At 50.1% G+C, this 27,743-nt stretch overlaps 2 protein-coding genes across 18 annotated transcripts; one reads left to right on the top strand and one right to left on the bottom strand.

Moving 5' to 3' along the window:
- Window positions 1-587: 587 nt before the first annotated feature.
- Arhgap1 (Rho GTPase activating protein 1) lies at window positions 588-22,100 on the bottom strand. 17 transcript variants are annotated; one of them, XM_032903686.1, is made up of 16 exons: window positions 21,983-22,100; window positions 20,594-20,652; window positions 20,176-20,217; window positions 18,280-18,437; window positions 17,988-18,083; window positions 17,090-17,119; window positions 9,879-9,966; window positions 4,546-4,677; window positions 4,303-4,389; window positions 4,050-4,148; window positions 3,647-3,754; window positions 3,491-3,567; window positions 3,213-3,290; window positions 2,650-2,778; window positions 2,347-2,450; window positions 588-2,208 (listed from the first exon to the last, which is right to left on the bottom strand). In XM_032903686.1, exons 4-16 carry the CDS (start codon window positions 18,410-18,412, stop codon window positions 2,020-2,022), a joined length of 1,350 nt encoding a protein of 449 aa, XP_032759577.1. In that variant the 5' UTR covers window positions 18,413-18,437; window positions 20,176-20,217; window positions 20,594-20,652; window positions 21,983-22,100; the 3' UTR covers window positions 588-2,019. The 17 variants fall into 17 exon arrangements, with proteins under 17 accessions (XP_032759577.1, XP_032759576.1, XP_032759571.1 ...); XM_032903685.1 differs by having other exon boundaries at window positions 21,946-22,029; XM_032903680.1 differs by lacking the exon at window positions 20,176-20,217.
- Window positions 18,897-27,423, top strand: Znf408 (zinc finger protein 408). The gene is given in 8 exon segments (XM_032902552.1): window positions 18,897-18,985; window positions 19,630-19,721; window positions 21,765-21,991; window positions 22,818-23,117; window positions 23,989-24,050; window positions 24,219-24,472; window positions 25,588-25,728; window positions 25,731-27,423. Coding segments are annotated over 8 exon segments (2,481 nt in total). The 3' UTR covers window positions 27,047-27,423.
- The last annotated feature ends 320 nt before the right edge of the window (window positions 27,424-27,743 follow it).

Genomic DNA, 27,743 nt, shown 5'->3' with positions numbered 1-27,743 from the left:
AGCAGCTGTTACTACAAGCACAAGACCTGAACAAGGAAGAGCTTTAGACCATCAACAAGATAGCTCATGGAGTGCAAGTCTGACAACCTGAGCTTGTCTGTCTGGACCTACATAAGGGGAAGGAAAAACAGTTCGTGTGTGTGTGTGTGTGTGTGTGTGTGTGTGTGTGTGTGTCTTCTTTTGAAGCAGGGGTGTAGGGAGTAGGTAGGGCCATTAAACATCCACTGGAGAACCTACACCTGCACTCTATATAATTCTGCCCCAGCTGCATGTGATCTTAGAAGGCACTAGACTTAAGTACATAGGAGATGAAGACTGAAGGAGGAACCCCATCTATGCAGGTCCCACACACAGGTGTGAGTCCTCTGATACAGCTTCTCGGGGTCACCATCCTCAAGTGGGATTTTTTTTTTTGGTGCGGGGGACATAAATTGGTGCCTTATCTGGAGTATTGGTTCACATTTTCCCAAAAAAATTAAGCAGACAACAGATGGACTGAGGAGGGAACTTCCTAAAGCTTTCTCAACCACAACCCACTTCCCACTTGGTTCCAAACTTCAGGGTCTTACTTCCTAAACAGCCAGATGGGCATTTTTCATTTACATTTTTATTGAAATACAAAAAGTGCAAACGGTAAAATACATGATTGGTGCCAAGGAAATTGTGGTAAATGTGAACACTGGATTCACAGTAAAAGCACCCCCAGCCTCAGACTGACAGGGCAGGGGCAAGAGAAAGACAAAAGAGGTCCAGAAGGCCCCTCAGTAACTGGAGTGTAGCAACACTCGATACCAGAGTGTGGACAGAAGCAAAGGCCCAGGCTGGGCAGGTGTAAGGCCGGGGACTGACAGCAGCACTTGAAGCACCTGACACAACAGTGGTGCAGCAAAGAGCCTCCTCTGCAAGGTCATCAGTGCAGATCCCACAGTACCCAGTACCGCCTCTCCAGCTGGCGTGCCTGGCCACACCTGTAGGGCAGGGTCACTGCAGCTAGCTCCCTGTCATTAGGGGACAGACTTCAGGAAGAGGGTCACAAGGCTTCACTAGGAATAGAGTGAAAGTTATCAATCATCACTGGGGTTCAGGCTTTCTGAAAGTCAAGAGGGCCTATGGCCACCACACTCCCCTAAGGGAATTGCTAGAACCTATCCAGCAGGGGTGATCTATTAGTAAAACATCTGACAATCTTAGGGGCTTCTGAGCTCCTGACTCTCCAAGAGTCCCCAGGCAGGAGGTGAGAGCTACCATGGATCCTGAGGCATTAGAATCCCTGGCCAGAACAGGGATTAGAGTGACTCCACACCAGAAAGATCTACTGTGCAGCCTTTGGCTGAAGGTCTGTGCACGTGAGAATGAAGGGAAGGCATGGAGGGCCAGGACTGCTGGAACTGATCCCACCAGACACTATGGCTCTCCCTGGGAGTGGACAGGACCATTTCAATAGGGACTCAGATTCTGAGTCTTGATAGATATCCAAGGTGCCAAGTGTGGCAGAAATGAGGGGACAGGACACTCTGGGGGCAGTACCACTTGGGGAGGAACAGACCCTGGAGGCAGAAGTGACAGGCCAACTCTGGTCATCCCTACTAGTTGGGAGGGCAGGCACGGGGAACTTGCACCCAGGTCAACACTCACTTCCTAGCAGTCAGGCAAGAGAGGACCAGCCCCAGCTACCAGCACAGCTGGCAGTGATGTAGTCTTCTACAGTTGCCAGGGAAACAGGCAGGAAAAAAAGAAAAGGATTACTTGGGCTGAATCCTGGAAGAGTCAAGCCCAGCAACCAAAGAGGCAGTGAGAAGTGTAAGGCAAAGAAAATGTCTTAGGGTAACAGGCCTCCAGGGCCAGTAAGGTGGGATGGACAGAGGGAGAGGAGGGGCTGCCCAGTTAGTGGGCTCCAACTTCCATCTCCTGGGAGGGGCTTCAGGGTCCCTTCCTAGGCAGAAGCTCCAATAAGGTTGATACCAGGAGGACAAGTCCAACTGGAGCTGCCAGAGAAGGGGCTGGAGGTGGGGGCTGAGCTCAGACCCCCTGGGCATCTGTGCTGGGGAACAATTCCCCTTGATGATCCAGGAGGAATTTAGTGAAGGTGTTGATGGGATTAATGGCCTTGAGGGTGATGGCAGCATCCTTAGCCCACAGCAGGTTAGGGCCGAAGACCACAGCCAGGTTAGTGTTATTCATCCTGTTCTGGTAAGAGTGGGCAGATACCTGTGGAAGGAAAGGGGCTACAGCTAGACTCTATGGCCCTGACTCCTACTCCCAGCAACCACATCAAGAGCATCCAAGCAATGACAGCATCTCCTCCCCTCTCACCAGGTGAGCAGTGGAGGCCAAGGGACATCTCACCTGTACAAGGAAGGCAGTCAGGAAGTGAAGCACCCGGTAGTTCTCCTCTGGCAGAGTTTGGAGAACCTGCTGTGTTACCTCCACTCTCTGGTCGTCATCAAGATCTGTGAAGGATGGAAGTCTAGGTTACAGGGGCACAGGACTAGCTCTGGAAACCTTGATGTGAGCCTAGTGGGCAGGCCCAACGGAAATTCCTGGCAGCTGCTTAGGCCCACAAGCCTACAGGGCAGGGTTGGTAGAAGTATGGCCACACAAGTGCGCACACAGAAATTTGCACAGCTAGGGAGGAAGGAGAGAACTCACCGAGGAAGCCCACAATGTGGGGGTAGAGGTCAAAGGTTAGCAAGGGTTCAGGAAGCTCCCGAAGGAAGGTCTTGAGTATGACGGCTGGCAGGTGCAGCTCATTGTACTGGTCAAAGTCCACTGGCAGCCCTTCATGGGGTAGAAAAAGAGGGAGAGCATGCTAGGCAAGCCAGCGGTCAGCAGGCCCCACGCCTCACTTCAGCCCTGTCCACTGCACAAGCTGCCTTTTCCTAGGATCCCCCTAGTACATCTGCCTCTTTTCTTCTGTAACAAGGGATATAGGCTCAGACCACCTAGAGCATGAGGTAACTGGCACATAGGACAATTACTCCTTGCCTCTAAATGAGCTTGAACCCCTGAATGTGAGGCAGTCAGCCTGGAACATCCAGGCAGAAGGAGGGCCTATGTGGTCACACCAAAGGACACAGAAACTAATAGCAAGAAAAAAATCTGGGCCGCTGCTACAGCCCTCACATTCACAACATGCCTCATCTTCTCAAACACACACATGCAGACCCATCATGTGCACCGTCTGGACTGGCTCCAGGGTCTGGTCCGCTCACCCATATTGTATTTCTGCTGCACTTCTCTTACTACCTGGGTGTTGGCAGACCTCCGGAAGATGCCCTCGGCGGTGAGAGCTGGAAAACAAGGGGGCCTGGTGAGTCTCAGTGTTCTGGGTGATGGGATCTCTTCCCTACCCTGTCAGTCTTGGAGTTCCAAGGTTCCGAGAAGGGTCACAGGGAGTGCACTTTTCTATGCCCTGCCCAGACTTTCTCAAGGGCATCTGGGTGACAAGGGGGCCTGGGAGGTCAATAGGCCTTGGCTGCATGGCACTCACCGTGAGCCTGCAAGTAGGCGACTGTCTCCCTGAGCACAATGGGGATGGGCTCCTGGTTCGGGTTTTTCTCCCGGAGGCTGCGGGAACAAAGGGGTGAGCTGGGACTCTGCATACTGACCCAGCGCCCCCCCACCTGCCCAGCTTTAGAACACTCACTGCTGTAACGAGACCCCAAACTGCTGATTAGGCAGGGGGGGCCGTGGTGGCATGGGCTTGGGAGCTGTTGCAGGGCTCTTCTGGGTGGACTTGAGGAAGTCATCATACCTATGAGGGCAGATGGAGCAAGGGTCAGCCCTCTGGCCCTGTAGTCTTGTAGGTACCCAACTATCAAGTCTTACTATGTGATTTCACGTGGATTATTTCCTGGGTCCTCAAAACAGTCCTACTTGATGTAACACTCTAAAGAGATTCAGTCAGCAGCTTGTGACAGAAATGGGGTTTGACCTGTCTCTGGATCTTGATACTGTCTTTCTCCAGTTTCCACGACCGCACAACTGAGGGAGTGGACCCACGCACACCCTGTCCCAAGCCCAGGGTCTCAGGGGCCCAGCTGTCTCACTTGAGCACTTGGCGAGGGATCCCCAACTGCTCCAGCTTCACGTGCTCGCTTAACTCACTCAGGTAATTCACATAGAAGATCTTCCGTCCAAACTTGAAACTGGAGGGAGAAGGAAGGACCTGGGTCAGGCTGGGCCTCACGGTAGCCTTGGCCCTCCCGGCAGACAGGTTTCGCCCCAAGCTGGCCACCCTGGGCATCTGCTTGCTATGTGAGGGGTGCATGAAAGACTCGGGCCCACCTGGGGCCTGCTCACCTGATGAGGGGCTTAAAGAGGATAAGCAGAGTTTTGATGAACATGGTTGGGTGCACAATGTACAGAGCCTTGATGTTCTTCTTGTACCTGCAGGCCAAGTGGGAAACTTGGGAATAATGGAGGAAGGGGCAGAGCTGCTGGGGTCCTGCCTCCATTGACACAGAATAAGCTCCTAAGAGACCCACCCACAGCCCAGAGTCAGCCACCCTAGGCTCAGGAGCCCATCCCCTTATCCCAACCCACTTGCGGTCAAACTCTCGGTAGGCATCCCGTAGCCAGCTGAGGGAGGGCTTGTTGTCACTGGTCAGGCCATGGTGCAGGTACAGGAGTGTGTAGTCACTTTCCACATACTGGTCCAGTGTGTGTTTCAAGTACCTTTAAGATAAATGCCCAGGACTGGCATTGTGGTTCCACAGTAGAGCAATTACCTAGCATGTATGAGCCACAGGTTTCATAGCTAACATCATAAACACATAAAAAGACCTGTTCAGACCTGTCCTCTGCTCAACAGGTGTGGCCTGTTACCACAGAAACCAGTGCTTGCATCATGGCTTCCTTCTCCACAGACCCTCCCTGCTATCATTTGGCTAAGTAACCCAGAGCCACTTTCCCCGGAAGGAGGTAGAAGGTGGGCCTAATGGAGAAGTAAATACGCAAACAGCCCTCGTTTTGAGCAGCAGCAACCAGGAGCCCTGAGCTGCAAGCTGGGCTGTCCACAGTTAAAAGGGTCTGACACATTTTTCTCAGGATCTCCATGAGTCAGTAACAGGGACAGTCACTATTATTGGTGTCGGCCAAGTACTTCCAATTCCCCATTCTTCCTGAATAACAGTTGAGGCTAAAGTCAACTACATCTTACTACTGAGGGCACTCAGCGAGGTCAAGTGCTTAGCCAAGGTTTCAGTTGTAGCAGAACCTAGTAGTGAAGTGTCCAACTCCAATACTGCATTCCAGACCTTGGGACAGTTCTACCTGTTTTATGTGACTTGTGGTATAGTTTATAAAATATTGTGTTCATGAAAGGACATCAGGATGACAAAAAGGTCAACTATTCCAGCTCCTAGGCTCTTAATGACCACAAACCCATATTCCTCAGGTTCCCTATGCTTATAATAGGATATGTACCACCCCAACATAAACACACACACACACACACACACACACACATGCACGCACACACACACACTGAGCACACAGCATACTGGGAAGTTTGGACGTAATGAACAACAGGGAGAGAGAGAAGAGCCTAGGGTTAAGACCTCTTAGAAAATGGGCAATCAGCTCCTTGGCTCTAGGAGGGAGACAGTCTATATTGGACAGGCCGAATGCTAAGCACATCCAAAAGGAGGGACATGCAGGAGTACCCTTGACTAAGTGCCCTGATGAACGACCTGACCTGGAGACAGAGGAGGCCTCATGACTAGGCCCAGAGTGCAGAGCTGGACTAGCACAGGTAGGCAGGGCATCGTACTAACGCTAGGTAACCACAGATTCTGATCATTATTGAACCGAGAATACTTGAGCCCTTATCCACACTTCCGCACTGAATACTCTGTAGCTTACAAAGGGCTGTCACATAAAAAGATGGCATTCTGCAATTAGGAAGACAGCAAAGATGACAGTCGGCACCCTCATCCACGGATGCACTGTGTTCTCTCAGCACATAAAGTGTGTGCAGGACTCTTTCCTAGAGAAACAGAGAGGAGACGCATTCTCGTAGGAGACTTCTCATTCCAGAGTTTTATTACGGAAAAAACAACAACTGTGAAGCCAGCAAACTGTCCAGTATCAGGAGATTGGCCCGAGAAATCATGGGACATCTATAAATAGACTATCTCACAGGATGCTTCTGCAGGCAGGATTAAGCTGTGAAGTCAGGCGTCAGAACAGTGGTCATCCCTGAGGCAGACACTGGGCGAGCAAACTGGAAGCAGGGTGGGGGTGGGGGTGGCACTGATAGGTTTGGAGTTTCGGTTTTGTTTTAGATGTAAAATTTTATGAAACAAGGTCCCCTCTGTAGCTCAGGACATGCCTGGAACTCAAAATCCTTCATAAGCTTTCCAAGGGCTGGACCTGAAGCCATGCATCATCAAGTTCACCAGAAACTGGGTGTAGGGATACTCAAGAGGCCCAGGTGAAAAGGTTGTTTAAGCCCTGGTGTTTAAGGTCAGCTTGCACAACAAAATGAGAGCTGCCCTTAAAAAAAAAGTAGTACACAATTTGTTTACTTTTCTATGTGCATATTAGTACAGAAGATGAAAAAATAACATGTTTTGTGTGGGGTTTTTTGGGTGGTAAGAGGAAAAACAGGGTTTCACTATATAGGGAGTCTGGCCTGAAACTTCTTATGTAGACCAGGCTGGCCTAGAACTCACTGACATCAACTTGCTTCTGTTCCCCAAGTACTGGGATTAAAGGTGTGCACCCACTATGCCCAGCTAAATAATAGGGTTTTGTGGGTGGTTTTTTGTTTGTTAGTTTGTTTGTTTTTCGAGACAGGGTTTCTTTGTATACTCTCGTCTGTCCTACAACTCACTTTCTAGACCACACTGTCCTATAACTCACTTGGTAGACCGCACTGGCTCTGAACTCACAGAGACCCGCCTGCCCCTGCCTCCCGAAGTGTTGGGATTAAAAGCATGCACTAAATAACATGTCTTTAAGGATGTCTTTGAGCAATGTTGTATACACAGAAGATGAAAATATTACGTAAGACATAAAAATGAATACAGTGGTTTCCTGTCTGGATGACAGGTCTGTGTGACTTCATAAATTTATAGTTGCTGTTTTTCCTGAATAACTTCTTAGATATTTTTAACTTTCCAAAACTGTAAAAATATATAAGATGGATTTCATTATTACCCACAACAACTCTATGAGGAAGACATCATGTACATGAAACTCAGAGAGAATTGTCTCCAAGTACATAGCTGGTTAAATACAGGGCTCAAGCTTAACTGATTCCAAGTTTCAAGCATTTTCCCATTTCAACCCCCAGGATCTGGGTGGGCAGTGGGGAAAGCCAAGTCTGATGTAATAGGATTGAAAACAGGGCAGAGTCTGTTCTCATCAGGGATGGTGACTAGGCAGGTGTGTGTGTGTGTGTGTGTGTGTGTGTGTGTGTGTGTGTGTGTGTGTGTGTGTGTGTATTTGGTGTGTCTGTATGGTGTGTGTGTGATGTGTGTGTCTGTGTGTCTATGTGGTGTATGGTATGTATTAGATGGGTATGGCGGATGTATGTAGTGTGTAGTATATGTGTCTGTATGTGGTGTGTAGTATGTGTGCGATGTCTATGGTTCATGTCAGTGTGTGTAGTGTTGGTGAAGAGGTAGAGAATGGAATGGTGTGTGGGGTATATGTCTGTGTTGTGTGTGTGATGTGTGTCTGTGTGTATGGGGGGTGTGTGTGTGTGTGTGATGTGTGTCTGTGTGGTATGTGTGTCTGTGTGTGTATGTGTCTGTGTGGTATGTGTCTGTGTGTGTATGGTATGTGCCTATGTATCTTTGTGGTGTGATATGTATGTCTGAGTGTATGTGATATGTGTCTGTGTGTATGGTGTGTGTGTATGGTATGTGTTTGTGTGATGTGTGTCTGTGTGGTATGTGTGTGTGTGTCTGTGTGTGTAGTGTGTGCGTCTGTGATATGTCTATGTAGTATGTGGGAGGGTGTGTTTGTGTCTTTGTGTGTTGTGTGTGTGTGTGTGTGTGTACAGTATGTGTATGGTGTCTGTGTATGTGGTGTGTGTGTGTGTGTGTGTGTGGTGTGTGTGTGGTGTGTGGTGTGTGTGTGATGTGTATCTGTGTCTGTGAGTGGAAGGAGGACAGGCAGCTGCAAACTGTCCAGGGCTTCTTGAGACAAAAGGAAGACCCAGATAGGCACACCTCCCTCAGCAACTGCCCCCAGATAGGCACACCTCCCCAGCAACTGCCCCCAGATAGGCACACCTCCCCTCAGCAACTGCCCCCAGATAGGCACACCTCCCTCAGCAACTGCCCCCAGATAGGCACACCTCCTCAGCAACTGCCCCCAGATAGGCACACCTCCCTCAGCAACTGCCCCCCAGATAGGCACACCTCCCTCAGCAACTGCCCCCCAAATCCAGGTGCTCTCCTGTTGCCTATGATTTCCCCTCATTGGACCTTATACTTAGCCACAAGTCTGCTACGTGGCCCAAGAGCTAGAAGGGGGTTTAACTCAGCCTTCTTAGGCTGAGCTTCATGGGGACCCCCAACAAGACTCTGCCTGCTCCATCTAAGGAGCCAAGGAAAGAGAGGTCACAGGGGAGAGGGAGGAGGTGGAGAGGGGGGACAGACAGACAGACAGAGACTGAGACCTTATAGAACCAGCAAAAGGAATGAGCTTCTGCCACACCAGAGGCCAAGTGAGACTTCAACTCGGGCCTATGCCTTTCTTCTGTGGTCCTCAAGCCTGTCGCTGAGATCACCACAATTGGGCACGAGCGTGGCACTCAGGGTCTCAGGGAGCCATTGTAGACAGTGGACATACTTTACATTCTAAAGAGCACTTTAAACTGGTCGGGGAAAGTACACAGTGGTCACTCGGAACACACGGAGGGCAGTTTCTGCTCTGCTTCTTTGGATGACCCATGCCTTTATTGGGCCCTGCTATGGGCCCAGTGCTGGCAGTAGTGAAAGACCAGATGAGGGTCTGCCACACGTCTGCATTTAAACACTGTGGTGGTTTAAAGGAGAATGGCCCCTATAGGTCCCTATATTTGAATCCTTAGTCACCGGAGAGTAGAAGTGTTTGCGGACGTTGGAGGGATCAGAAGGTGTGGCCTTGTTGGAGGAAGTGTGTCTTTTTTTTTAAGCTATTATTTTTATTTTATGTGTATGGGTGTTTTGCCTACTGGAGTGTCTGTGCACCATGTGCATGCAGGACTTGTGAAGCCAATAGAATGCTTTAGATCCCCTGGAACTGGAGTTACAAACTCTTGTTAGCAGTCACGTGGTTGCTGGGGATTAAACCAGGGTCCTGTGGAAGAGCAGTCGGTGTTCTTAACCACAGAGCCATCTTTCCAGCCCCAAGGAAGTATATCTTTAGAGTTGGGTTTTGAGGTTTCAAAAGCTCATGTGTGTGTGTGTTTGTGTGTTTGTGTGTGTGTGTGTGTGTGTGTGTGTGTGTGTGTGTGTGTGTGTGCGCGTGCGCGTGCCTGTCTGTCTGTCTGCACACATATGTCTGTATACTCATGAGCATGTCTGCATGTGTGTCTGTTTGCCTGTTGTCTACAGATCAGGATGCAGCTCTCAGCTACTTCTCCAGCATGGCACCATGCCTGCCTGTGTGTGGCCATGCCCCTACCATGATGACAACAGACTCACCCTCTGAAACTGTAAGCCCCTACTTAATGCTTTCTTTTGTAAGAGCTGCCTTGGTCCTGGTGCCTGTTGACAGCAATACAACAATGACTAAGACAAGACTCTGGACTTGTGCTAGGAGAGATTCTAACATTCACATATGAGCCCTGGTACCCAGGGTGAGGAGACTAAGGGAGAACAATGGCTCCAGGCTACTCCAGACCTGGAGAGCACACCCCACTTCCCACAGGTACTCACCCCAAGAGCTTGCTGTGGTCCAGCTGGTGGCTGGGGGGCATCCGGCAAGCACTAAATACAATTATCTTCCGCCCGTACTTATCATCACCTGAGTGTGGAGAAAGATGGAGTGCAATGGTGAAAGGTGAACCTGAGGGGTGGGTGGGGCTTAAAAAGTACCAACCTGGGGTTGGGGATTTAGCTCAGTGGTAGAGCGCTTGCCTAGCAAGCGCAAGGCCCTGGGTTCGGTCCCCAGCTCCAAAAAAAAAAAAAAAGTACCAACCTGAGGCCTGTGCCAGTGAGTGTAGGGGCTTTAGTAACCCATGTCCGTTCCTCAAGGGCATGCTGGGTACAGTTGCTTTCAGGGGCGCTGAATTGGGAAAACCTCCCACAAAATTTTAACCTTGCTTTTTTTTCCTCATTAATACTTGTATTGACTATTCGAGAATTTTCTATCATGAAACCAGAGCACACTTGCTTCCCAGTCCTCCCAAGTCTTCCCTGCTGACCCCTCGGACCTCTCCCAACTCTCTTTCTCTAGTGTGAGTCTGCTGTCATCGATAGCATGGTAAAGGCAGCTTCCTTATTCTTCACAGCCATCAGGAACACAGGTCACAGACTTACACGTTAACCTGCTCTTTAACCCAGTCATGGTGACATACACTTAAAAACACACACTTTGGAGGTAGAGTCAGGAGGATCAAGAGTTCAAGACTACTTAGTAGATACTTAAGATCCAGTCTCAAAACAAAACAAACAAAAAACCCCACTGAAGGGGTTGGGGATTTAACTCAGTGGTAGAGCACTTGACTAGGAAGGGAAGGCCCTGGGTTCGGTCCCCAGCTCCGAAAAAAAGAAAAAAGAAAAGAAAAGAAAAAAAAAAAAACCACACTGAAGCTGAATAGAGTGGTCCATTGAGGACCTTTAATCCTAACCCTCAGGAGGCAAAGACAGAAAAAACTCTAAGTTTCAAGACAGCAAGGCTATATAGTAAGACCTTGTCTTGATAATTAACTAAATAAAAATAAATAAAATCATGTTGCAAGAGTCATGCCTGTGAGGACCACGTATGCTCATCAATAAACATGCAGCTGTTAAGTCAGCTGGGAGAGTGCCTGCTTAGCTTGGCGTACAGGAAGCCCTGGGTTTGATCCCCGCTGCCAAGTAAACTAACGCTGAGAGTTACATCTGTAATCCCAGCACGCAGGTCAGAGCAGGAAGATCAGAAGTTCAAAGTTATCCTTAACTACACTTGGGTAAGCTAGCCTCAGGTACAAGATACTCTGGCTCAGGGGGAAAAAAGGAATATTCATGGCAACAGAAGTTTGACCATAAACAGGAAGGCTGATGTACGGCACAAAATATATGAACCTTGAAAATATGTTGAGAGCAGCCTTACATGATTTTGTGAGTCTAAAACAGTGGCTTTCAAACTGTGGGTTGTGATCCCTTTGGGGGATCAAACAACCCTTTCACAAGGGTCAAATCATACATCCGTTGTGATTCTTAACAGTAGCAAAATTACAGTTATGAAGTAGCAACACAAATCATTTTATGGTTGGAGGTCACCATAACATTAAAGGGTCTGAGCTGGAGAGATGGCTCAGTGGTTAAGAGCACTGTTGCTCTTCCAGAGGTCCTGAGTTCAACTCCCAGCAACCACATGGTGGCTCACAACCATCTGTAATGGGATCTGATGCCCTCTTCTGGTGTGTGAAGATGGCTACAGTGTAGTCACATACATAAAATAAATAAATAAATCTTTAAAAAATAGACTAAAGGGTATCAGCTTTAGGAAGGTTGAGAACCACTGCTCTGAGACAAGAAGTCTCGGAACTCCGGAGGCAAATGAGATTTCAAGGTGCTAGGAGGAGTAAAGAGAGGGAAACACTGCTAAATGGGTACACAGTTTGATTTGTGGATACATACTAAGTGTTCTAACAGGCTGGCATGACTGCCCAATGGGTTAAGGCACTTGCTACCAAGTCTGATGACCAAAATTTGATCCCCAGGACCCTCAGGGTGGGAGGAGAGAACTAATGCTTCAAAGTTGCTTTGACCTCCAGGTGTGTGCCATGGCTTGCCTGTACATGTGAGTGCACATGCAAAATATAAAAATAAAATAGGGGTTGGGGATTTGGCTCAGTGGTAGAGCGCTTGCCTAGGAAGCGCAAGGCCCTGGGTTCGGTCCCCAGCTCCGAAAAAAAGAATTAAAAAAATAAAATAAAATAAAATAATTTTGCTAAGATTTTTTTTTAAGTATTCTAGTAGTGCACACTTGTAATTCTACCATGGGAGGCTGAGGCAGGAAGGGGACAAAGTCAACACCAACCTGGGGTACAATAGCAAGATCTTGTCTCCAAAAACAGTCCCTCATATCCACCAAAACTATATCCAGGAAAGCCTACACTATCTTGCCAACCAGACATTCTATAATTGCTTTCCCCTAAGCACCAGGCAACAAGGACCTGGAAAACTTCTAGAAGCTGCTTCTCAGCCAGTCTAAGGCGGCAGAGGAAAGTGGTCTGGTTGCTACACAGTAGGTCAGCCCACACAGGGATAGCAATTCTGCCCACAGAGCACACTTGGCTCTGACTGAACTCTAGACACTTCTAAAAGTCTTATCTTTTCCATTAAAGGTATTTTGAAGCACATGGAGTTCAGGGGTGTTTGTGAAACTGTGGCAAAATGTCACCTAGGTGTTTTCTCAGAGGTATTTGTCCCAAACTCTCAATGTGATTGTCTGGCCCCCGACTGTCACAAGCCAGAAAGCTCTTGAGACACATACTATTGCCCCAAAAATGAAATGATTTTCCAGGATCAGCTTAGAGACAAGGGTGCTCAAGAAAGCTCAACAGCAATAAAGCCAGGCTCTTGAACCCCCCAAGTCCTCATCTCCCTCATCCCACAGCCTCAGACGCAAAGGAGAAGGAACATGGAAGAGTAGAAACTGAAGACACAATCCCTAAATTTGGGGAGTCTGCCCTTCCGCTCCACCTCAGCGGGAAGGACTGTTTTCCCTTTGTGAGCCTGCCCATTCGAGGAGCCCAGGGGCCGGTTCTTTCCTTACTCTTCTCTAGGTTGAGGCAGGGCTTAATCGGAGAGCTGAGGTGCTTCTCAAGTGTGGTCAGAGTAGCTGGTTCCTAGTGGGTGAATGCCCTGATCCCAGCAGCTTCACAACCTTGAATGCTCCTGGATAAGCCCTTAACCCCATGGTTCCTCTGGAAGCACCGTCCAGCTTTGTTAGGCCTGGTTAGGGTCCTCCAAAAAACTTCTTGTGTCAGCATCTTAGGCCCAGCCCACTGAGCCCAGGAAGCTGTCTTGCTTCTTAATCTGCCCTAACATTCAACCCTGGAGGACTATACATATTGCCTCCAATGCTACTTCCACACCTGTGGAACACTTATCTTGAGTGTTTCCCCCTATTTCCACCTCAAATAGAATCTGTGAACTTGGTCCTGTAAACATCCCTTAAAATGGAAGCCAGACACGGCAGCACACGTGTAATCCTAATGAGAAGCCAGGAGTTAGACAGACTCCCTAAGAGGCAGAGAGATAGGGGTCATGGGTAGGCAAACTTCCAGGACAGCCAGCTTCTCCTCACCCTACTTACTTGAGATAAAAGCCTGTCAGCTTAAAACTGAAGGCCAAGTAGGCTTTCGTCTCCCATCAGTGGGAGGCCTCCTGATGGACTGGCTCAGCAAGTTCAAGGACGGATCAGGACATGTTATGTAACAGCTTGGGACAATCAACTGTCCTATCTGCCTCAAACTGACTAATTCCAAATTAGGGAAGAAAACTCCCACGACAAGACTGGCATTTTCAACTTTCCGAGCAACCCCTCTGCTTCAGAGGGTCTTTTTCTAGGTTGTCTTCTGCGTGTGTGTTTCCTCACCTCCAGTAAACAAGCCTCTCCAACTGCTGATTCTGTCTGCTGCTGCCTGCAGTGTGCGAGATTTCTCCACTCCCACCTGTTGTGCTCGAGATTTTTCTTTCCCACCTTTTAGGTCTTTAATTAGCAGAGAAAACAGATCCAATCTAGACTAGACTGCACTCCTAGCACTGGGAGGTGGAAGCAGGAGAATCAGGAATTCAAAGCAAGGACCAGGGGGTTGGGGATTTGGCTCAGTGGTTCAGCGCTTGCCTAGGAAGCGCAAGGCCCTGGGTTCGGTCCCCAGCTCCGATAAAAAAAAGGACAAAAAAAAAAAAAAAAAAAAAAACCATGAACAAAGCAAGGACCAGCCTAGCTACATAGTGAGTTCAAGGCCAGGGTGGGCTTCATGACATCCTATCTCAAAAAACCCAAATTCCTTCAAATGGCTCCCAGGCCTGCGTGTTGGGCTCACCTCCCTCTCAGGCTGCACCAAGCACACCTTCTAGCACAGAGGCTCTGGAAGTCCGGCACACCAGGCTATTTGTTGCTTATATCAGCCAGACTTTCTCCAGACAGTTCTGTTCCAAACTGGCCACTATGGACCTGGGAGACTCAACACACACATCTGTCTCCACCTTCCCCCAAACAGGTGAGTTGGCTGTTCTCATGGCTCGCAGCACCAATGGCCATCCATCTCTGCCACCAATTTCTACTCTTCTGTGTAACTGTTCATGCTCCATTTCCCAATGGCTCATGAGAAGCCTGAAGGCAGGGTTGACTTGGGCTTGCTCCCGTCCACCGCTCCTGTCAGACTCAGTAAGTGCTGGTACGTGAGCGATGTGTAGTGACATGCACCTCTCATCCCAGCTACTTAGAAGGCTGAGGTGGGAGAGTTACTGGTGCCTACCAGTTCAAGGCCACCCGGGGTCACACAGTAAGATCCCATCTCAAGTCGTAAGTGTTGACAGCCTTCACGACACAGGTCACATGGCATGCAGTTTCATTTAACTTGTACTTGATGGTTAAGTGTGTTAGGCAGTTCTAGAAGTTGGAGAAACTTTTCTAGACAGAATCCTTAACATGCACTTGTATCAGCAACAGGTTTTTGCTTATTTGCTTTGTTTCTGAGACAGGCTGTTAGGCGGGGCAGCAGTAACACACGCCTTTAATCCCAGCACTAGGAGGTAGAAGCAGGTTGCTCTCTGTGAGTTTAAGGCCAGCCTGGTCTATACAGCAAGTTCCAGGACAGCCAGACTACACAGAGAAACCCTGTCTAAAAAAACTGAAAGAGATGGGGCAGAGGGAGGCTGCTGATATGTGGTTCTGGCTGGCCCAGGACTGTGGCTCCCCTGCCTTGGCCTGAGTGTCAGGATTTGACATGGATTACAGGCTCGGCCCACCACACCTGGGCAGAGGCAGGTCTGCACCGAAGGCCTGGGCGCTGCAGCTCTCTGGACTCTGGGCCAGCTGCTTGTGGCTCAGAGCTGAGTTCCTGCCCTCATTAGCTTCCCATTGGCTCTGTCAGGGACAGGAAACGCAGCATGGCAGTGGCAGGGGCACAAATTTAGACTGGCAGCCCAGCCACAAGAGCAGTTCAGAAATCCTTGGACTCCTGCCAGGGACCTGTGCAGAGCGCCCACCACCTGCCTATTTGTATCTGCACAGAGGAATGGCTGGAATGCAGGTACAAGGCTGAAGTGGGAAGGCCTGAGCACCTTGAAGCCACTCTTTGCAGCTCCTACCCCAGGAATAAGGCAGCCCTCCCTGGTTGGAAGAGTTAGGACTGAGCCAAGGTAGAGGGTCTGAGAGTTCTGGAATGTAAAGTATCAACGAGAGGCTAAGGCAGAGGGCCAGGAGCATGCTGTTCTGCCTCTCAGCTGGCCACAGAAGTGGGGAGTAGAAACCCTCCATCCATGCTTTTGTGAGTAACCCCAATAACCTCATCGGCTCATCAAAAAGAAAGAAGGAAAGAAAGAAAGGAAAATATGTTCTACAAAATCTATTATAAAGACATGTGCACCTTCTCTACTGAAAAACACAGCCTGGTGGCCCTAGAGGGGTCCAAGGAGCCTATGCCTCCTATTAAGACCTGTTTCACTGGACCTTTTCATTTTGTTTCTCAGTACTGACACTGGAACACAGAGCCTTGCACATAGCAGGTGACGGCTCTGCCACGGAGTCTTACCCCAGTGTTAGAATGAAAGCTTCGAGGGGTTGGGGAGGGTTCTTCCTCACCACGTCTTTAATACTGACTGTGAGGCTAATCTAGTAATGCACATTGAAAAAGGCCAGGATAGCAAGGGATCAAAGGATAACAGTCAGGAGCTGGAAGACAAACACGGGATGAGGGTCAGCAGCACTAAGGTCTAGGCCCTGTCCTCTGACTCCCTGGAAGTTGGAGCTGCATTACCAAGTCTGCAAGCAAGCAGGGTGGCTGCTACGTGAAGCACACAGGAACTCTTACCTGCCATCAGACGGGCTTGGAACTGTCCCTGCCCTGGAACCTTCAGAGAGAAGTGGGACCATCAACTGTGGTTTCTCTAGGGCTCTGGGGAGAGGGCCTAATGAGCAAGGGTGTAGTGCTGAAAGCCTGAGAGCCAGACCAAGGCATTCCCCAGATACTAATCAGGGGTAGCATGGGTATTTTTAGTCAGGACAGCAGCTGTAGCCGGCTTTCTGGATACTGCTGACTGCAAACTGCAGCACAAGCCAAGGGCAATTAAGGTGGGGGCCAGGACTGAGAAAGCTCATGGTTTGTGATGGCAGCTCAGACATTTGTTAAAGTTTTTAATCATTAGGAATTTTGCAAGCCAGTTGACATTGTGTCAGAAGCTTGAAAACAGCTGTTGTAGAAACTGAAAATGTTACTAATAATGGTCTCTTTGCCTCCTTTCTAGAACAACAATGGAAAGACCCTACCTGGACCAAGTCACAGTTGACTGAGGTCCTTGACAACCTCCTCCTCGCTTGTCCACATGGGCTCTTTCTCTGAATTCTAGTGCCAGACACATACCACCAGTTCTTCAAACAAGCCTTACCAGCAAGGCAGGCACATGGGGATACCACCACCAGGGTCGCCACATTGTTGCCACAGCACATGCTGGCCAGGTCTTGCCTGTCCCAGGAGCTTCCTGAGGCTGCATTTCCCCTGGATTTTAGGTGTGTCACCACACAGCCTCCACCTCTCACAAACTCTGCTACTTCTGGCTTCCATAGCCACCACCAGCTCCCAACTCCCTAGAATGGGACTCTAATTAAGCTGGTCCCACCGGCCTCCACCAAGAGCACTTTTTGATTCGTAGACCCAGAGGCCACAGCCAGGAGAGGCCAAGCACAGACAGCCAGAACTGGCACCTACCTGGCTGGGCCCCCTCAGGCTCGCCACAGTCTGTAGAAACAAGCAAACAAAAAGCTGCACAGTGGTGGTTTGCTGACAGACAGGGCACCCCACAGAGGTCTCGGGACTGACCACAGGGTCGCCAGGTAGACATTAGACACCCAGGCCAGGAAGGAGCTCTGTCCTGCTTCTGCAGGGATGAGAGAGACCACCTCTAACCCAGGCCAGGGTAAGCATCAGAAGCACAGCCACCATGGAAATGCCTTAGATCTTATGGCCTCTTCTAGCCCTGACAGCTAGAGACAACTCTCTGAGGCTCACTACCTCCCCTACTCCATGTCCCTTCTGGGGCTTGCCTTATGAATAGGAGGGAGCTCCCTGAGGCAGAAACCCAAAGGATTTCTACCCCCATTCTTGGCACAGCACTGCATCCACTAGAAACTGGATGTTCTAGGGAGCCATTGCAAACCCTCAGAAGAGGTGACATTATCCCCATCTCCAGTGACTGATGAGAGAAAAGCCAACCTCAGGGCAAGGGAGAGAAGAAAGGGTAAGAGAGAAAGGGCAAGGCCGCTCATTCAGGAACAACTATGTTCTGTTTCCCAGGATCCTCCTGACAACAGTGTGAGTGAGCAAGGAGCTCAGAGAGCAGGACTGGAGACCAAACTCAACTTTCTAACTTCAAAGCGAGGCACAAGGCCTCCCACACCACGGCTGCAGCAGGAGACAATGACATGGCAGGTCAGGAAGCAGTGGCAGGTGCAAACCAGTCGAAACCAACCCCTGCTCATCAGGGAAGGTACATATGCTCAAGAGCAGACCAGAGGCTACAAAATGTGCTTTCTTGGTGGCACAGGAGGCTTCTCTGTGCCACGGGCACAGAGTATGAGGAAAGAGGTTCAACACTGGGCGCGCTTACCTGCTACTTCCACAATCTGGTGCCTGGCAATGTCGTAGTAAGGGTCATCCCACTTCAGGTGTGTGACAGGTTCTGGAGAGCTGCTTTTGGAGTCATCTGAGGCACATGCCAAAGGCAGAGTCACCCACAGGGCTGGCCCAGCACTTTCCCCATGACTCACCCTCTTTGGCCTTCCCCCAGTGAGGTTTGTGTCCCTGGCCATACCCTAGAACTGGACTCCCTGCTCCAGCATTACCCTGTGGAGTCCCCTCCAGCAGGATGTCACAGCTGCCTGAGACATTGTGCTGCCCACCTGACTTGGGAAAGTCTGGCATTTCATCAGAAGGCCAGTTCTTCTCATCAATAGAGGCCAGCTTCAACTGGTTCAGGGCTTGGCTGGTATCATCCAGGGTCAGGTCATCTTGCAGTTCTGAGAGAGGATCCATGGCTAAGGAGAACCAGAAGAGAAGCCTGGGTGGGGGAGGAGGAAAGATGGAGGGGAAGTCACTGACCTTTCCCCTTCAGTTCTGTAATTCTTACAGTGACCCCTCTGTCCCCTCCTGGCACCCTTGTCCCTATTCCTCAACAGTTCTCACCCTGCCAAGAGTTGCACAGAGGATGTTGCCAGAGAAGGCAGCTGGAGCAGCGGCTGGCTCAGCCCAGTGCCTCCTTTCAGGTTCTCAGCTGGGCAGTGAGGGCCGTGCCAGGTCCCACACTGCCTAGCACCTGACTGACCAAGTAAGGCAGTGGTAGCTGCCAGCGCATCTCCTCAGAGATTCTAGAGTGCAGAAGCCTCATGCCCCAAGATGTTACAAGAGCTGAAGAATCTAAGGGCCTCTAAATACCATGTCTGGAAAAGGCCAGCTAGGGCGCTGGCTGTTACACTCCTCTCTATAGGCCAGAGATGATAGGGTTCCAGAAAAAAAGGCCATGGCTGAGGTGCTCAACTGGCTTTACCTGGGACAAGGGCCAGTAGCAGGGGGTGGAATCTACCTGCTAACCCAGCAGATCTCTTGCAGGTATGTCCCTAAGGCTCTCAGGCCCTCTCTAAACCTGGAGGGACTCCAGACAGTAGTTTCCCTGTGGCAACAACAGGTTACCTTAAGGATTTAGGGCAGAGGGGAAGGAGGCCGCTCCTAACATCTAGAGCACAGAGGAAGGCTTTGAAGGACAGAAGGTCTGTTAGGAAGTAAAAGGGTCAGACCTGAAGCCAGGTTCTAGGTCCTAGCCAAAGGAGGTGGCACCTTCTACTCTCGGCCCCATAAAAATCACCTCCCTTGAGCTCACCAGATGGGTGAGGAAGGAGGTTTCAGTCCAACCCATTTGCCCAACCCCAAAGAGGCTGCATTCCTGATGCCAGAAAAAAAGTGACATATATGGTCAGAGAATCAGCAGGACAGATAAGAAGAACAGAAAGGGCCTGGGGGTAGGAAGAAGAGGAGAGTTCCTGGGAGATCTGCACTGTGGGCTTAGAGGATCATGACAACCTCCACTCCCGTACACATTACAGGCTCTAAATGGTGAACCAGCTCCCAGGGCCTAAGCAACAACTGCCTTGTTACCATGGCAACACACTGAATCAGTAGAAGAACTGTTCAAGCTTTGAAAGCAGAAGACCAAAGTCCCCTTTTTTGCTCGCTCTTTCTTTTTCCCTGCCCCTCAGCTTTACACTACCTCTGCTGACCACCAAAATACAGGTTCCTCCCAAAGGACACAAAGGACAGCCCTGTCACCTTTGGGAATGCATTCCTCTCGGTGAGTAACTCACTCCCCCTTCAACCCTCTGTCCTCCGAATAGGCAATCTTCAGTAGTGAGAAATTTACCTCTGACCTACCTACTCTTCCCCATTCAACCAAGAGATTATAGGAAGGCTTCAAAGAGGATCCCCTAACTCAGAGGTTCTCAACCTGTGCGTCACAATCCCTTTTGGGGTCAACTGACCTTTTCACAGGGGTCACCTAAGACCAGTGGAAAACACTAATATTTACATTACAATTCATTACAATGGCAAAATTATAGTTATGAAGTATCGATTAAAACAATTTTATGGTGAGGGGTCATCACAACATGGGGAACTGTATTAAAGGGTCACAGCACTAAGAAGGCTGAGAAGCACTGGCTCATTATAGGGCAGATCCCAGCCACCTCCTCCTTAAGTCTTCTCTCCATTCTTAGCAGTGCTCAGGTTCAAGGAGTCCTGGATCTTACCTCACACCTACCCAAGGGAATCTTTTTGTACACAGTAAGTACCTGGTATGATAGCAAAAGCAGAAGTCAGGAATATGGAAAACTGGGCTACAGTCCTGACTAAGCCAAGGACTGCAAAGATCCCAGGCAAGTGCCCTTCCTGCCTGGGCCTAAACTTTCCTTATCTTCAGGAGCAAAGGCTCCTCCCAGAAATAACTCTACAGTGTTCAGAAGCACTTGTGCTTCACGTAGCAGCCAGAGCTGAGCTAAGTGCCAGGGAAAAAGAGGGAGAGCACGGAGAAGAAAGCTGATCTTGACCCCCCGCCTCTGTCCAGGGAGCTTCTCTGCAGTCAGTTCTGCGAGAGCTGACCTCCTCCAACTCCCACAGAACCTCCTCCGCTAGTAAAATCACAGGGGTGCCAGCCTCCTGGCCTCTCACCTGCTTCTGTTGCCTTCTGAGCCCAGATGTTTATCTGCTAGTCAGAGGGTGGATGAAGCCTGTGAAAGGAAATTCTAACATAAAATGGTAGAAATCAAATATATCGGCCACCTGCGAAATGCCACTTCCTCGGATTAATACTCCATTTTCAGCAGGTGAACCATTTACCTTTGGAAAGTATTTAAAAATCACTTCAGGGAAAGGTTTTGTAAAACAGTGACTCTCTCTTTCTCTCTGAAACTCTGATGTTTGTGGACTTTTTCCACTAAGAAAAACGAACAGATCCATGAAACCTTGCATGCAACTTTAAAGATTTCACAAACCCTCTGAGAGTTATTGCTTAAGAACCTATTTCAAGAGCTAAGTCCATAGCCCAGTAGCAGAGCACTTTGCCTACATACACAGGGCCCTTGATTCCCTCTCCAGCACACACAAAAAAAACCAAAACAAAAACCCAAAACAATTTATTCAAAACAATGCTCAGTACATAGTAGACACTGTCATTAGTTGAATGAGTGAATGAATCAATGAATGAATGAACAATTTTCCTAAGTGGAGAAGGAAATGGGCATTTGCGAAGGGCCTATATAGTACCATGAACTGGGCACAATTTCACCTCACAACTGCACTACAAGTTCAGCATATGTTATCAAAACCATTTTACAGTTTGAGCAAAAAGGGGGATGAGCAAACTGCTTAAGGTCATAGAACCCAGAGACAGGATTTTAATCCACAAGTACCAGTTTGAGGTGATCTGTTGGTCAACCCCCTCAACAATAATCTGAAGTGACTGTCAGTCACGAACTTCGCAGGGTTCAAAGAGGCGCCACAAAAGGGCAGGCAGACTTCTAATCTCGGGGCAAAAGAGAGATAGCAACTTGAAGTCACAGTATTTGCTGGTGCTGGAATCAGACTGTTTTGTGACTCCAGAGAAATACAAATCCTATAAGATCGCAACTCTAAACTATAATCATGTTTGCATAGAGTCAAAAAACAAACAACGACTTGAGTGTATTTCGTTTCACAAGAAAGTGAGATGAAAGCATGGCTTATCATGTGACAAGGTGGATCACTTCCCCCTAATTTCTAGCTCTCAGTGCTATGCCAGATCTGATCAGGAAGACTTCTCCCTCCCACGGGTTTGCTCTGGCTTGGCCTATTCCTTGCGCAGGAAGAAGTCAGAGAAAGGGACTGTCGTCTCATTGCAGGCGCCCAAGTGGGACAAAATCCCAGCAGCAAAAAGATCCAGGCCCTTGGGCCCAATCCCACCCCCGCGCCACTGCCTCGGATTTTCCCTTTTCCGACCCAATTCCTTCATATGACCAGGACAGCTCTTCCCCACCACCACTCACCACCACGCCCAGCGAGACCCCGCGCTTTGCAGCTCACCGCGTTCGGGTAATGCTCCCTTTGCCACGCCTGTCAAAGCTCGGCAAACATCCGGCTCCGAGGTGGGAATGGGAACCGCCCCCTCGGGGGCCCTTAGCTCCCAACCACTTCCGCCATACCTTCTACCTACTTCCGGCTTGCTGCCCGGTCAAAACATGGCTTTCCTCGTGCTCCGCCCACTTCCGGCAATCACCTGCCAAAGTGATAGTCTGTGAGGCTAGACAGCCGAACTGTCCGACTGACCGTCGCTACCCAAAGTGAGTAGGTTGGGTTCCGCTTTTCCAGACGCAGGAAACTATTGGACCTCTGAAATTCTAGGTCCGTATCGCCCTCGGACAGAGTTTTGCCTGACAATTACCTCCAAACTCCCAGTTCTGTGCTTCAGTGACATCTAACCATCCAGCTTCTTTCTTGAGCATAAATTTGGAAGTCAAGGACTGTTTCCGGGAGGAGCCCGGACCAAAAAAAAAAACAAAAACAAAAACAAAAACAAAAAAAAACAACCCAACTCACTTCCGGTAGAGGGGAGTGGCGGGAGCATCTCTGTTCCAGGATGAAGGAGGTGGAGAAGGTGCTCTTGGGGAAGACACTGTCGTACTGTGAGTGACCTGCGATGTCTGCGGCCCCTCAGCCCTGGACTAATCGGTCAAAGCATTTTCTAGTCAACGCCTTCCCCTGCATTCCTTTTTCTCTTGAGCCTGGCACCCTGCTCCAGTGCCCTAAGAGGCACCTTCCCTTCCAACCTTCGAAGAGCCCCTTGCTAACCCCTCGAACTCCTGGGGCATAGCTGACCCTGCACTTCCTCTCATCTTTCCCCAACCCCACGCCTTCATAGGCCGCTCCTTTACTGCCTTCCGGTCTCCCTGCAGCCCCGGATCCACGCCTGGGCCAGGACTCAGAATGGAGCCCTCCCGGAAAAGGCTTTGCTCAGGGCCTCAAAGGCTACACGAACCCTGCCATCCTTGCTCTAAGGAGCCTTCCCCAGGGCTTGGCCGTGGGACCCTCGAGATCCAGGAAACAGCACTTGGGGGTCTGGTGTGTCGGAGCACCCCTGCAGCCTGGACTGCACTGGGGACCTCTGGAAGAAGAGGCCGTCTTGGAGAAGGGCGAGGGAATGAAGACATCGCACGAGGAGGTACTGGGGAATAGGACATCTGTCTGAAAGTTGAGGGGAAGTTCAGACATTTCCGGACAGTTCTTCCAGTTTGTTAGAAGCAGGGTATTTTCAAGCTCTGGGAAATAATTGTCCCTTCATCCGCAGCACTGTCTTACGTTCTACCTAAGCTGTAGTAACTAAAGAATGCAGATGCAAAAAGTTGTGAGAAACAGTGTTGGCAGTGACAAAGGTCAGAAGCTAAGGTTACCAAGATCAAATTCAAGCCTTGTCAACTAGTTATCTAAATTACACACCTAATATTATTCACCTGTAAAAGAAAGTCGTGGCTGTTACCAAGATTCTTTGGAAGACCAGAGGAAAGGAAACACAAGTATTCTTGTGCTTTTTAAGCAGTAGTAAGGATTGCTTTAAAAGTGCTCTTGTAGCGTTTTCTGTTTAGTACTTGCTGGAAGGCTGTGCTGTTTAGAGTGTAGCGATCTTCCACACCTTTAGGAGGGAGGTGAGTGGTCTTTCTGGTCTGGACTGACTGAAGATTTAAAACATCACCATAATGTAGAGGTAACACTAGAGGTTGCTGCTAGCCTAGAGTTTCACCTTATGGGGAAAAAAATAAGTGGTGCATGCCTTTAATCCTAGCACTGAGGCTGACAGAGGCGCAAAGGCAGGAAGATCTCTGAGTTCAAGACCAGCCTGGTCTATAGAGTGAGTTCCAGGACAACCCTGTCTCAGAGAAAACAAAACAAAAAACAAAACAAAACAAAAAACATTAAAAGTTTCAGTTTAGATTTGCCCCAGAAAGGTTTCGCCCAGATTTGATTTGATTTTGCTTTACTATGTGCCCCTTGCTCCTCACAGGCACAGGAAAAGGGGTTTCGCTGTTTTATTCCAGGACTTCTCGTTAGCCCCGTGCGGAGCCATATGTACCTGGAAGCAGAGCTCATCTTGGACCAGGTAAGTTACACAAGTGCACGTACACACGGTACTCTCAGTGCAACCTGAAGCCAATTCCAGTTGCCTTCCAGGGGTCTTTTCTCACGTGTGTCAGGAAGGTATGGTGGAGGGGTCCGAAGAGACCATGCAAAGAGGATCTGTTGAGCCAGCTCTTGCTCTGTTTTGCAGTCTGGTGCAGCCAGGTAGGCTGCAGAGTGATGGAAATGTGTCCTTGGTTTGGGTCAGTGAGAAGCTTCACCTGCGGGTGAGCCAAGCCGTGCTGCCCGGTGTTGAGTTGCTGCTGCGCCCACAGCCTCCCCAAAAAAGTCTAAATGTCCTGCACCCCAAGCTAGAAGAAGTAGCAGCCATAATGGTGGCAGAAGAGTCTGCCCCACGGGAGGAAGCGGCCTCCCCTCAAGAGGATTCAGCAGAGTCTTGCACAGGTATGCACGCAGTAAACATTAGCTCGGGGTCGTATGGCCACAGATAAGACGTGACCTTCTGATCTGCACGACACCCTGTCTCATAATAAACAAGCAAGGGCTCAGGAGCTGGCTGCACAAACACGAGGACCGGACAGGATGGTCCTCATGGTCACATCGAAGCTGACTGCTGGTGCTGGGTGCTGAAGTACATGTATCTCTTAGGTGAGAAGGGGCCAAAGGTGGAAACCGACGGTTCCGTGACAAACAGGTTCAGTGAGAGAGACCCTGCCTCATTTAAGAAGACACCTGACGTTGTCCCCTACCCACAAAACCCATAATGTAAAAATATAAACGCCCACTCCCAGATTGTTCCAAACGGTGTGTGACAAGAGAAGCAGTTTAGTGGACAGCGATGGTACACACCTTAATCCCGGCATTCCAAAAAAAATTTTAAAAAGGATTTTATTAGGGCATTTTTGATTGTTTTGTTGGTTTTTTCGAGACAGAGTTTCTCTGCGTAGCCTTGGCTGTCCTGGAACTTACTCTATAGAGCAGGCTGGCCTCAACTCTAGAGATCTGATTGCCTCTGCCTCCCAGTGCTGGGACATTATTTCATGGACACGGGTGTTTTGCTTACAGCATTCGTGTAGCACATTGTGCAGTGCCTGAGAAGTCCAGAAGAGGGCACTGGGTGCTCTTGGAACCAGAGTCACAGGTGGTTTGTAGCCACCATGTGGGTGATAGGAATTGAACCTTAGTTGCTAGAAGAGCAGTCCCTCCAGCCCCACCTTACCCTCTCATTTTCCCCATTCCTGGTCTTTCCGACAGTACTCTGCTGCTCTGTGTCTTAGCTCTAGAATGGGAGCAGGGTTTTTCGTTTTACAGATGAGCGCAGGCTGGGAGATAGGAGGGTCCAATCCATATGTGTCTCTCATGAAGAACTCTCTGGAGTGGCTTTACTCTAGGGATTAACCAGGTGACCAACTTAATGTGCTTCGCCAAAGGCATTTAAGATTGGACAGGAAAGGTGCATGTTTGTTTTCCTACTGAAGAACAGCAAGTACACGATTTGCCAGTAATGCCATCTGCTGCTGACCTTGGCTAACCCTCATGCCCCATCCCTTTCCTCGTAGATCCTGGTCACGAGTCACCCCAGAGCATCCAAGGAGATAATAAGCTGGTCTCTGAATCTGTGGCCCAAACCGAAGATCAACCTTTCAAGGGTAGCCAAGATGACAGCATGGATAAACCGTGCCTACCACAGACAGCACCTGAGCCTCGCACCCAGCTGCCCAGCAGAGCCTAGAGAGTTTATTACCTCCCGAGGGTGCCCAGCTGCAAACCTGCCCAGCCAAGACGTTAGAAGTCCCCAGCAGTCCCCTGGCTGCAGCACAGATCTCAGAGCCCAGCACCCAGCTCCCTGACATGTCTGTACTGCTCTGCAGCCCTCCAGACCCAGTAGGAAGCTCCTCAAAGCAGGGCCGACGATACAGGTGTGGGGAGTGTGGCAAGGCATTCCTGCAGCTATGCCATCTTAAGAAGCATGAGTTTGTGCACACGGACCACAAGCCCTTTCTGTGCACCGAGTGTGGCAGAAGCTACAGCTCTGAGGAAAGCTTCAGAGCTCATGTGCTGGGCCATCGTGGTGTGCGGCCCTTCCCTTGCTCTCAGTGTGACAAGGCTTATGGTACCCGCAGAGACCTCAGAGAGCATCAGGTGGTCCATTCAGGTGCTCGGCCCTTTGTGTGTGAGCAATGTGGCAAGACCTTTGCCCACCGACCTTCCCTGCGGCTACACCGGAAGACCCACCAGGTGCCGGATGCCCCTTCATCATGCCCGTGCCCAGTGTGTGGACGGCTCCTGGCCACCCAGGGTTCCCTTCGGAACCACATGAGGCTGCACACTGGGGAGAAGCCCTACCTGTGCCCACACTGTGGTCGAGCATTCCGCCAGCGGGGCAACCTCCAAGGACATTTGCGGCTACACACAGGGGAGCGCCCCTACCAATGCCCACATTGTGCCAATACTTACCCCCAGCTGCCTGAACTGCGACGCCATCTTATCTCCCACACTGGCGAGTCCTACCTGTGCCCCGTGTGTGGGAAGGCCCTGCGAGACCCACATACACTCCGTGCTCATGAACGCCTACACTCGGGGGAGAGGCCCTTTCGCTGCCCCCAGTGTGGCCGAGCTTACACACTGGCCACCAAGTTGCGCCGCCACCTCAAGTCCCACATGACAGACAAGCCGTACCGATGCCCCATCTGTGGTATGGGCTATGCTCTCCCTCAAAGCCTCAAGCGACATCAGCTCAGTCACCAGTGTGGGGTTTCGTCCAGCCCTTCTCTGACTCCTGCTGCCTCTGAGCCCACTATGGTGCTCCTACAGAGAGAGCCGGAACTGCTGGACACTTGTAGCCAACAGGAAGCCCCGCGGGGTGAGGGCATTGTGGAGGTCACCATCTCTGAAAGCCAGGAAAAGTGCTTTATAGTACCGGAGGAGCCGGCCCCCAGCCCCAGCCTGGTGCTCATCCGCAAGGACATGGGCTTTAGCGGCTGGACCGAAGTGGTAGAGGTAGAGGCACGCACCTGACACCGTCATCACCCCTTTTACCCCCTACGAGAGCTCTCTGTGAGGACTTGTAGCAGTGTTTGTGTCATTCCCTTCGGGTCTCCTGAGAGCGGCAGGAACCCAGCTGGCTGACGTCTTAGGATTGGATAGACTCAGCTGCTGATCCACCCACCGCATGCCCTCTGTAGTTCAGGTTTTAGTTCAGTCAGCTGCTTTCACATCTGAAGGTTGTGAAAGCTAAAGGAGACACTGCGGGGAGATGGGTGGGGTGGGACTTGTGCACTCCATAAGCTCGGCCGCGGAAGCTATGAGGGGTCAACACGATTTGCCTGTGCACTCTGCGAGCCTAGACAACGTGAGATGTTGGGGACAAACCAAACAGGCTCATGGCGACACACCCCTGGACCCCAACACTCAAGCAGAGGCAGAGGGTTGCCTCAAATCTAGGGCCAGCATGGACTGTAAGGGGACTCTCAGGGAGGGGGGGGAGAAGCGGTAATGGCCTTTACAAAGCTTGTGACTCACTGAGCTGTGAAGATGGGTCAGAGATGACTGGGTAGGCCGGGGGTCAGCTCACACCTGGAATCCCTGCCCGTGGAAGCACAAGTTTGCGACCTACCTGCCCGACCGATACGAGTTCAGAGGGGACATGTTGTTATATGATAGTGTGATGTGATCTTGGTATCACCGTGGGCCTCCCCAGGGGTGACAACAGGAG

Source organism: Rattus rattus, chromosome 5 (assembly GCF_011064425.1).
Source record: "Rattus rattus isolate New Zealand chromosome 5, Rrattus_CSIRO_v1, whole genome shotgun sequence".
In the NCBI taxonomy this organism is placed as follows: Eukaryota; Metazoa; Chordata; class Mammalia; order Rodentia; family Muridae; genus Rattus; species Rattus rattus.
This window is presented reverse-complemented; position numbering and strand designations above follow the sequence as displayed.